This window comes from Anoplopoma fimbria, chromosome 15, assembly GCF_027596085.1.
Source record: "Anoplopoma fimbria isolate UVic2021 breed Golden Eagle Sablefish chromosome 15, Afim_UVic_2022, whole genome shotgun sequence".
Taxonomy (NCBI): Eukaryota; Metazoa; Chordata; class Actinopteri; order Perciformes; family Anoplopomatidae; genus Anoplopoma; species Anoplopoma fimbria.
Genome location: NC_072463.1, coordinates 16,309,513 through 16,321,072, shown reverse-complemented (window position 1 = coordinate 16,321,072; position 11,560 = coordinate 16,309,513). Strand labels below are relative to the sequence as shown.

At 38.5% G+C, this 11,560-nt stretch overlaps 1 protein-coding gene across 1 annotated transcript; it reads right to left on the bottom strand.

Moving 5' to 3' along the window:
- Positions 1 to 2,810: 2,810 nt before the first annotated feature.
- On the bottom strand, positions 2,811 to 11,252 carry gnmt (glycine N-methyltransferase). Its single transcript, XM_054614269.1, has 6 exons — positions 10,928 to 11,252; positions 8,504 to 8,631; positions 8,221 to 8,334; positions 7,795 to 7,937; positions 6,109 to 6,230; positions 2,811 to 4,848 (listed from the first exon to the last, which is right to left on the bottom strand). The coding sequence occupies exons 1-6, from the start codon at positions 11,134 to 11,136 to the stop codon at positions 4,677 to 4,679; spliced, it is 888 nt and encodes a 295-aa protein (XP_054470244.1). The 5' UTR covers positions 11,137 to 11,252; the 3' UTR covers positions 2,811 to 4,676.
- Positions 11,253 to 11,560: the final 308 nt, after the last annotated feature.

The following is an 11,560-nucleotide window of genomic DNA, read 5'->3' as shown; positions in this document are numbered from 1 at the left end:
GCCATCAAGCCTGACTTTTTTCTTCTTTTTTTCCCCACATCTATTGTTTCTGCAAGCGCTGTGAGGCTAATAGAGGCCATCAAAGCACTCAGAGGCCCTCACCTTCAAGTGTTTGCAGCCACTTTCCTCGTGCTCTGAGCAGCCTTGGAAACTCACAGGAAGACAAATAAAAATCAGGATTTTCTTTTTTTTTTTTTTCTTCCACACCCCCTCCCTATTCTTCCCCTACCTTTAACATCTGTAAAACCCACATCTGGCAGCATACTGTGGAAGCAACTGAAGCCAGTAATATACTGTCTGACTTTTCTTTCCCTTCCCCTTCTCAGCGTTGTCTATTTCAGCACCTCTGGATTCCTGCTGCATCTTTTTCCACATGGTTTCACCTATTTTACGTGTCTTCTGAGACTTTCTCGCTTCTCTGTTAAATAGTTTTGTTGGCAAAGAATTTAGAATTTTTAAACTTCTGGTTTCTCACCTATTATTATTTACATCCAATGTTCTTTTGTATTTCAACAAAGTCATCAAAGATGGCCTTATAATTTTCCCTATCTTCTCATAGAACTCCTGCTCAAGCTAGGTTGGTGAATTTTACTGGAAAATAATAGCAATACTCAAAAGAATAGTTGGACATTTTGACTGAGCTTTTTTCGCTGAAAACATGTGCCTGAAGTAAAATTGATGACAGTGAAGTTTAGTTTAGTACCCAAAACAACTAACTGAGAGGCTAAACTGACTGTAGAGCTTGAGGTGACTGCAGTTGGCTGAGAATTCTGTGTGTTTGTCACTGTGTATAACCACTTTCAAATTACCGGAAGTCATTTGTCTAAATTTCTCATTGAATGAAGAAAGAGAATACAAGAATTGCATAAATAACAACATTTAAGGACTTTAGGCAGGCTATGTTGCAGGTCAGTTGGATCACAACTCTGCTACTGTGTGTGTTATCAACTCACTCTGCTATCCGGGTGGATAATTTATAGCAAATTGTTTTTGTCTTCTCAAGACAGCAAAGATCTAGAAAAAATAAATCTGGTGATGTAGAAAATCCTGAGGCAAATATTTGGTTGGCTGCAAAATTGCTACAAGAAACTGCGTTTTATGTCTTATTAGTTACAAACAAGTCCTCCATAGTGTAATATTAAAGAACTGAAGTTTTACAAGACCTTTGTGTCCTTTTAGCCAACAAGCTTGAATTTTTCCAGACCTCTGGTCTGGTTACAGAAGATTACCTCCAAACAAATGGCTGTTGCATCACTCTCTTTTTTCCAGGAACAACTGAAAGTACACAGAGGGCTTTGAATCACAAAATATAGCTGGATGACAGAATGTAGCGATGCAGTGTTGAGACAAAGTTAGTGGATGATGCTAAGGCCAGAAAATCAAAATGGGAATTTAATGTGAAAGTGCCCAGACCTAGAAATACTTCCACAAATATTTTGTAACAAGAACGCACTGTATGGTATAAATACTTCATGTAACATATTTTCTTCTCATCTCCTTTAGAGGCTCTTGAGTATAACCATTATTAATCATAATTACTCATCCCCTTCTTTCCAGCCAATCTGTCCCTCTCAGCTCTCTGTTTTTGTTTGAGTTGGCCAATGACGTGCTGTGAAAGCGTTCCTCCCCAGTAAAGCCAGCCATGGTTGACCATTTTGACTCCCCTAACTGGAGCAAAGCAAAGCAGATCAGCCACATCTGGCAAACGGTTCTCACATCTGGTTTGTGTATCAGCTCCTTTGCACGGCCGTCTACCACAGAGTCTGATCGCATACCTCGGAGACATGAGATGAGCTACAGACGCTCCATTCCAGGGAAGACAAGCTGGATGATGGTGAGCAAGTTCATGTTCAGAGGTCAGACAGACAAGGCAGGAAATGTCACTCACTGAAAAAATGTCAAAGAGTGAAGAAGCAGTTTGTTTTATTGGGGCTAAGGACTTTCTACTGTTCTTTGAATTTTAATTTGTTGCAGCCGTGTCTAGAAAGAGAGCTGGAAGGTCAAAACTTTTTTTCAAATAGGTTTCAATCTTACACAAAAAAATAAGGTTAGATAAAGTCAACTAAATTGACTAAATTTGAAAGCCTTTGGTCTTTAAAGCGTGTTATCATACAGTTTAGCAATCACAACAAAACATCACTGAGACCAAACTAGTGGCATTTATATTAAATGAGACATTCAAAACTTGCTTAGAATAAGCAATAATCACATTGATATAATGATACAATTTATCAGGCAGAAAGACAAAAAGCTGAAGTTCACTAATAGAGTTTGGGCCTCATCTGAGGGACTTCGACTAATAATGTAATACTGCCCTCTTGTGCCCAACCTATATTCTGCACTTAGGCTGATGCCTTTTTATGTCAGTATTAGGATCTCATTTTGATGAGTAACGTGGCAAGTGATGTCATAATATCTAGAAACAATCTAGACTGGAATTTACAGTTTGTATCAGTTGCGTTGACACAGTTGTCATGATAATCAAGATTCTGAAAACAGTGAAATGCTCGCATTGCATGTTAGTTCATGCAGAATTAAAATATATCAGTACAAATGCAAAATATGACCAAGCTGCCATAACCTGCCAAAGATAAAGGTTTACTTAGTTTAAGTAACTATCTAATGTTTCTTCTACTGCACTGTTTTGCTGCCTTGTCTGTCGAAGCACTTTGTAAACCTTGTTTTTAAAAGGTGCTATATAAATAACGTTATTATTATTATCATTACAAGAGCTGATAAATCTTCTATATCAATTGGTATCAATCATGTAACAGAAACATGACGTTGAAAATAAAAATGTCAAAACCAGGTTACTTATTTCAAAAATGTTCTTTAATTTCATGCAAAAGAATTCCAGTAATCAATTTTCATTACAAAATGTTTGCACTTTTTTGGCACACATATAAGACTGTTGTGAAATACTCTTATCTCTACCTTAACTTCAAAGCCACTCAAACATCTAGCCGTTCTTACAATTTTCTGAACCTGCTGTTGATCTCAATCACTTCTGCTTACTGTACATTTGCTTCTACAAGAGGCAGTGGCACAACATTTGAATGCACCGTGCGCTCTTGTTTAGGGAAACAGCAGTATTTATCTCTGGTAGAGCTCCTTTCTCCTTACAGTGAACAACACTTTTTTAATTGTATGTCAAAGCAAATGTATTTGAACCTGGATAATACAGAAAATAAATTATTCTTTCATCATGTTCCCCCTATTATTTGGGCAAACTCAATTATTTGAGACTTGTGCAGCACAACTGTATAACATTTGAGTTACAAAAACATTCCAAGATAAAGCAGAAAAGAACACTTTTCAAATATCTTTGGTTGATAACAATTTTAAAGACTGTTGGGTTTTCCATTTTATTACTTTAATGCAATAGTTTGCATTTTTTTTTATCAACTTAGTACACTCACCCTTAAGTCTCTGACTTTATGAGTAATCCTACAACGATTCTGCCCTCTGGTTTTGGATGAATAGGACTAATAATGGCTGACTCTGGCTGACTTCTAGCCTGCTGTACGTTTTTAAAAGTGACCAGAAAATGTAAAGGCTGTTTTTGGCTCAAATAAAGTACACTTAATCGTACCATAAAATTAGGGAAACTAGATTATGGTTAAACAAAACCTAAATTACTACTTAAAAAAGTAAATTACAATTAAAAATATGAGAAGTTGTTCTTTCAAGAGCCTTTGAAGAAATTATTTTATTTTATTAGCCGTCAGAAGTAATTTAGCTCTGTAGCCGGGGGGGATTTGGTGAGGTAGCCAAGGGCACTTCCAATGTGTCAGGGTGATTCAACATCTTCACTAGCTGTTCTCTTGTCTTATTTAGGTGACGTCCAGAAAGGTGTTTAAGATTATTTTTGAACATGGAGGGACTCCCATAAAAGGAAAGTAATGAATTGAAACTGCCATCATGCTGTGTCAGATTTGACCGAACTTAAAGAAAGGCAGTAGGCCATAATTAAATTATTATTATCTTTTATTTTTTTCCTTTACCAGCTCAAAAGTACAAGCAAAAGAACGGCTACCATATTCACAGCTGCTTTATCTTTGTTTTTAAGACCCTTGTGGTAAACTTAAAAAATACATTTGTCTAACAATATATCTTATCACTTTGTACATAACTGGTGATTAATATCAAGTGTTCCATCATGAGGAAAATTGCTAATGAACAGCACCATTTTAATGTTCATTGCGGGTATCACAGTTCAGAAAGGCGGGAAGCTGGGAGGAAATGAGGTAAACACAAAAGCAGCACTTTGGCAAAACAGTGATCCAAATCATTTTGAATATATTTTTCAAACTTGCTTTGACCTTTTGATTCTGCAGCCAAACTAAAAGTTGAGAATAGTTTAACTTGAGAGACTGTTGCTGTTTGAGCATTTTAGTAACTTACTGGGTTTTAAATCAAAAGAGATCTGAATCAACTTATTATTCCTCGCATACAGGTATAAATTACAACTTTCCTGACCAAAGAAAATAATCATTGTTAAAACATGTTCTTAAAAATTGATTTTTTTTTTCTTTTACAAAGATCTGATTAAATATATTTTTTAAACATATTCAAACATAACTATGCCCAATTTTGGAGGACAGTAGGAGCAGATTGAGGGCTATTATTTTCCAAGCAGTGTGTGTGTGTGTGTTGCCCGTTGATTGGTAAGGCTCTTAGGCTGTTTTCTTACAGACATGGATGAAGTAGCACGGAGCCTGGGACTGGCCAGGGACGTAGGTCTGGAAGTCTCCGTAGACACTGTGCTCCATTTTGCCGTAGAAGGCCTCTGTCAGTAAAGCTTTGAAGCTCTCCAGACGATGAGGGTAGTAGGACAAACGGAATTTACTGGGGAGGACAAAGCATGCACACATTAGAATTTATCCAGCCACTCTTTAAAAGGTTTCTATTGTGTCTAACATGTCTGGTGGGAAGGTCCATCAACCTTGACTGTAAGGGATTTCAGAAAACAACATTACAAGAGAGTCTTCACAGTCAAAAAAAACTTCCCAGACTGTAGGACAAAAAAATAAAAAATCACAAAACACTTGAAAATGAAAAGGTTAAAGGAGAAAGGGTCACACATCATCGTCATCATTATAGCCTAAAAAAGGAATGTTGATGCCTTAAGTCAGTCATTTGATAAATTCAATGAAAAAAGACACTGCTCTGAATATGCACAGCAAGAACAAGTATCCGGAAGCTTGAGGCGCTTGAACAAATATTGGCAGTTAGGGCAAGGCGAGGTAATTTATTGACATGGAACATTTCATATAAAATTGCAGTTCAAAATGCTTTACATATTGCATTAAAAGGAATCCAAAAAACAAAAGGGGTTAGCCGACTGGTTCACATGCATACCATATTAAAAGGGTTACCCTGTCCTTTTAAAAATGATATTATTCTTGAGGCTTTATAACATGATGGAAAAAGAATGCGCGCTGGGAAACTATGAGGTGAAAGCGTAATCACAGTGAACAGTATTTAAACAACATATGCAATGTATAAATAAACTTGCTGTCACTTTCTGAATCTGTTTTATGTTATCCATAAACACTAATAAGACAGGAAAACTGTGTCACACCTTCCTGACTGGAACGGAGAAGTCCAGGACAGGATTTCAGTGCATGTTGTGTAAGGCGATATTGAGAAGGCATGCCGTTTACGCCATACAGCTTGACAACAGCCTGACAACGGTGTTAGCCCCGCCCGTGGTGATAATCAGCTAATCCTTAGTCCGCCACGCTCATTTGCTTTTTCAACTGGGAGGCCACTGCTTCAGGTCACAATCCCAGACAAATCAGTGAACTCGAAGCAGGTGGACTGGGAGGATTCAAAGGTCTGGACCCAAGCAAATTCTATACTGTATTTATATCAACACTGGCTGGCAGTTATTGTTTACTGTGATGATGCTGCCACATTGTGGTTTCCCGGCATGCCCTAAAAATGCCTAATATCGAGATATCAACACATAAAATGATATAAACCATAATAGAGGCTTTTTCTCTCCACATATTGTCCGGCCCTAGTAAGAAGCCGTGAGTTTTGGCACTTTTATGCTGCCTTCAGTGTTTTGTGCGCATTATTGTGAGCAGAGTGCCGATCTACCTGACTTCAGGAATATTTTGGATGGTGGTTTTGGGCACGTGGATGGTGTAGTCCAAAGTGATCATATGGGGTTTGTTGTCGACCCACAGCACAGAAGTGGAGATGTCCTGAGTTAGATCACTCTGCAACACAAACACACACATTTATTAAACAAGGTGGTGAGTATTTGGCACCAAAATACTTCTCACAAAAAACCTTGAGGTAGCTCTTACTGCTGTGAAGTAGCACAGAGTTGGACCCTGAGAGCAGACTCTGGGATTACAGAGGTATCAGAAGGGGATTTTGATCTAGCACATGACTGTTGATTTAGTATTTCTACTTAGGCCTCCCAGCTGGTTAGTTCTTACTTTTGCTGGATTAAAGAATACAGAACTTGTTTTGTGAAAAAATAAATCAAATATGCCTTAATGCTCTTGGCACCTGCTGTTTTATCTTCATATTTCCATATAACATCTTTCCACTTTTGCCAATAAGATAAGATAATGAATTGCAGGATTGGTAGTTTAATTGTATCTTTAGATGTTTGAAGCCAGGCGAATGCTGTCATGGTAATATACTCAATGCAAATAAATGTGCATTTTAACTATACAGTGGATTGTACAAGTAATTTAAAGCCACATGAACATACCTAACTTGTTTTTCCATTTTCTCAAATAGAATTGTTTTACCTCAGTACTCCTGACATTATATCTTTTTCTCCCCATTGCCAAAATAGTTTTAAAACCTGCCAATGTCATCCACATTTCCTTCTGTTTCTCTAGGGCCGCATATTGAAGTCTCACAATATGCGGCAGGCTCTAGATGGAGATTTAGGTATTACACTAAGCTGCTGCTAGGGATGGTGTGAATAAACCATTCATAAGCAATTCTGTCTGTCCAGTTCCTCTTCACAAAGCAATAAAAAGCCGGATGGAGCAGACATTTAAATTAAAAACAGCCTTTTTTGTATTATTCTGGCGGATGGCCTTGTTCTTCTTTGACAGCTTAAAGCAGTCTCTTAAAAGTGATGCATTTCACTTTTCTTGGGGAAGAGACTTGTAAGGGACTGCTTAAAGCTGATATATATATATATATATATATATATATATATACATATATATATATATATATATATATACACACACATATATATATATACACATATATACATACACACACACACAAATTAAATAAGAACCAGAAACTCAAAATCTTTGATCTTAAACTGGAAACCAACTTACACTAAGGGGGCGACCCGGGTGATGCAGCAGAGTGAACAGCCAGTGGCCAGAAACATGAGACGGCACCCACCTGTTCCTAAAAGTGGCTACGCCCTTAATTACGCAGAACCTTGAGCCTAAATATAATTTTAAAAAGGTGTGTTACAGAAAAGATCCACCCCCATACAGATGTCATGAACTATGAACTACATTAGATATGGAGCCCAAAACCATTTTTGTACCAGTTGGTACATGGGGACTTGGTTTCAGAGCTTGCCTCAAGCAGGCCTGAGTACTGCAGTTTATGGCATGATTTCAACTGTAGATGCTAATGGTCTTATCGTGAAACATCAGTTAACAGCACACCAGCTGTGATCTTCAGCTGCTGGTGAAATTTGGATACAGGGAAATAAGATTGGATGGGTTACAAAATGCTCCATCTACATGTAAATTTGCACCACTGTAAAGAAAACAATAAGTTAAGTACCTTATAGTAGATATTTTTCCCTTGTGGTGCCCGGCCGGTCTCTAGGATGAAGTCGTAGTTACGGTGGTCAATGATGAGGATCCCACCTGGTCTGACCATACTGGCAATATTCTGGAGGGCCAACTTTTGGTCACTCTGGTCCCCTGAGAGCAAAAACATGAACATTCACCATCAACAGAACTATCTTCAATTAAATCACATTGTTTGAATAAGAGATTATGTTAGCGTCTTAACATTGGTTGATCATTGGCATCACATCAACGATGGATTGTAATGAATCCTATATAATTTGGTTCTTACTGTGATCGAGAATCCGGCGAAAGTTTTTTTTAATGTTAACCATCAAATTCAAGAACAATTTGAAAAATGTCAATGGAAAAATAGATCGCTTTTCATAATGGTTCTGTCCCTTAACCTCTCACGTACCTTTAAAGTCCGGTAAGTGGGCAAATGAGTTACCGAGGCAGATGACGGCATCAAAGCCAGCCCCTGGTTTCTGAATATCCTCTGATAACGTCAACCAGTTGGCCTCTTCAATCACTGAGGATGAGAGTGAGGAGAACAAAAAGTCAAAACCACACAAAAAACATGAAGAGGAAAACATAAGGATGTCACCTAATGAACACTGCAGTGACTTTATTTGATATGATCTAAAGTATCATGCTCAGTGTATCCTACAAAGACACTGGTTTCAGTAACTTTCGCGTACCCCACTGGTCAAAAGCTGGTTCTTTTCTTCTCTCCCATCTTGACTTCAGTGCATACTTCAGCATTTTGTCGCTGGCATCCACGCTCACCATATTAAAGCCCTCCTCCACCAGCATGATAGAGTCAACTCTACAAAATAAAAACACATGTTCTTTAAATACAAGTTCTGTGTAAAATAACAGCATAACCTCATGAGCTCTGCTGATAAACACACTCGAGACATGCATTTTTGAAATGTTTAGCATCGTGAATTTATTTGTTTCTTAATGAATAGGAGTAAATATGTTTTGAAACCGTCACCTCAACTCAGACCCCTTCATATCTAACTGATTTGACTGTAAGTCAACAATGTATATGTAATGTTAATGTATATTGACATACAGTGGTCAGACAAGAATGAGTGCTCCGACACCTATGTTCGCTAGTGACAACGCAGGGGTAAGATTCATTGCACGATAACTGCAATCATAAACAGCAACTGGGTAACTGCAAGATAATATACAACAGCATAGAAATACATTTTACATTTTTAATAACACTGTATGCAGTGCGACCAAGCAAACAAACAGTAAGAGTGCAACTATGTAATTGTAGCTAGAGTTAAATCTCGTTCTTTAGTTTAAAAGGAACATTTTTTAAGAGCTTGGTTTACTAGAAATTAAGCAAAATAAAATCTCAAGCAGAGCAAAAGCACAAAAAAAATTGGTGGTGGTTCAGATCAAGGTAATTAATATGCAAGTTGGGACAACCAATTATTTTTGGAAAGCATGATATGCCGCTTCTTTTGCTCTTGCATAAATCGCCCCTAAACCTGATGGCAGAACAACTTGCATCACAGGCAAATTTAGAAAGCCAAAAATAGTGAGGCCATTTGTAACCTCATTCCACTGGGAACGTGTTTACATCGCCCCAGATGGCCGTGCTGCCGTAAGAGACACACTTCCACTACAGAATGGGGTCAGAGTCTGTGTGTGTATTTTCTCCATATCGGATCCCAGCAGCCATATGTGAGATATGAAGTTTTACAATTCTATTTTTGGGATCCAAATGATTGTGGTGTCAACCAAGAGAGGAAAAAGTTATGATTAAGATTATTAAACTCTGTAACATTTCTCATCCAAATAGAAGTGGCTGTAATTACTATTTTTAGGTGATAAAAAAAATACTTCTGATAGTTCTGATAGATCACTGAATGGATGATGCTTAGTGTAAGTGTGAATGTTGTTATACATGGTATGAAATGACAATATATGATTATATTGCATCCACCAGACAGAAATGTCAATATGGTGAATACATACAATATGACACAGACAGGTTAAAGTATATTGTCCCCTTGTCTGAGTTCAACCAATGGCCTTGCTGTTGTTCCAGGGCACAGATACATTATCAGCAGAGGTAAACAGATTGCATGGAACCAGTCAAAACTCCATCCAGCAACCCAGAACTAGTCCAGAAACCACTGAAACCTTCATCTGCTATCTCACACACATTTAGCAGATAATATCCACTTAAGCAAACATTACATCTCCCATTCAGTGGCCTTGTGTTGATTAGAATGTGCTTCAAATGTGGGTAACTGGTGCAAAAAAAAGGCAGAACATGGAGATTTGCACAACACTTATGTCTTGTGGCTTTTGTTTAAGCCACATAAGGCTTCTTAGTTGAAGCATAATGGCACTATTAATCAACAACCTAAACTTGTTCGTCCAGCTCAGAGGCAGGAACTGCCACAGTGGCTGGTGCAACTCTGCACTTTCATTCATTACTCCCTTTTGCCTAATCCGGATTGTGTCCAGAGTTGAAGGGTCGGCGGGTTGAAATTTCAGGAATGTCAAACTAACTTGATTATCTATGAATATAATCAAGTTTATCATAGAACAAAATAGGCATGTTTAGTACTTTTACATGATGGATTATCCGAACCTGAAATGAACTATTTATTGCAGGTTTAAATATTCTTAGATTTTGCTCTATCAAGTCCAAGAAAAAACTGATGATGAGAAACACTGTGAACATTGCAAGAATCACATTTTACCAAAATAAGACTCTGCCATGGAGCTGCATGATCAGTCTGCACTTCCACAATGGTCACACCCATTCATGAATCTGGAGGTGAATTATGGAAGCCCAATTTTGATCAGCACGTTACATAAACTCCTCCTTAAATGCATACCTTCCTTTTCACCATATCTGTCATTCTACCACAGTAGCTAAGAATCAAAAATATGATATTATAGAGACCAGGCGTTTATAACTAAAGCCGAATTAAAGACTGGGTTGTGCAAATATAGAAAATATAGAAAAAAGGTTTGCACTGGAGGTGTTGCTTCTGCTGATATACAAGGGTATTCATTTCATTGAACACATGTGACATGTAATGTAAACCCCCTTTAATACAGCTGCTGAGTCAGCCTGACGTTACCCTGTCCCGCAGGCTACATCCAGGACTCTCCGCACCCCCTGCTCCCTCAGCAAGGACACCACCCAGCTCTTGTATTCCTGCGTCCTGCTCTGCGTGTCTCCGATGTACAGCTCCCAGACCTTGGCTGCTTTGCCGTCGGCGTACTGGTCCGGAAGACCCTCGGCGGCCACACCGAGAGAGCGGGTCCTGAACACGCCGTCGGCTGACATGCTGCTGCTGTGATGAGTGTAAATAAACGAGGTATTCTGCAACCTGGCTGCTTTGAATGTGTGTGACACGAGCTGTTTATGGCCTCACTTACTCTGTCTCCACATGCTAGCACAGATTCCGGTTGTTATTATTTATATGAGCGACAGAGGGGGGACAAACTTTAACCCAATGACACCACGCTCTGAACTGACGCCTTCTTTCTGATTGGATGAGCGGCCTCCACTTCCGGGTTTACTCGGGCTGAATTTATTACCCTCACATTGCCTCACAGGGTCATCCACACACTAAGTTGCGTAACAAAGTAACGTGGGACAAGATAAATCCGATACTTTAGGTCATAAATGTTAAGATCAGGGACATGTTTGGGTAAACCAGATTGCTAAAGGCCGGATTTGTGGTGAGTCATCCTAGAAGAAGGTGTTG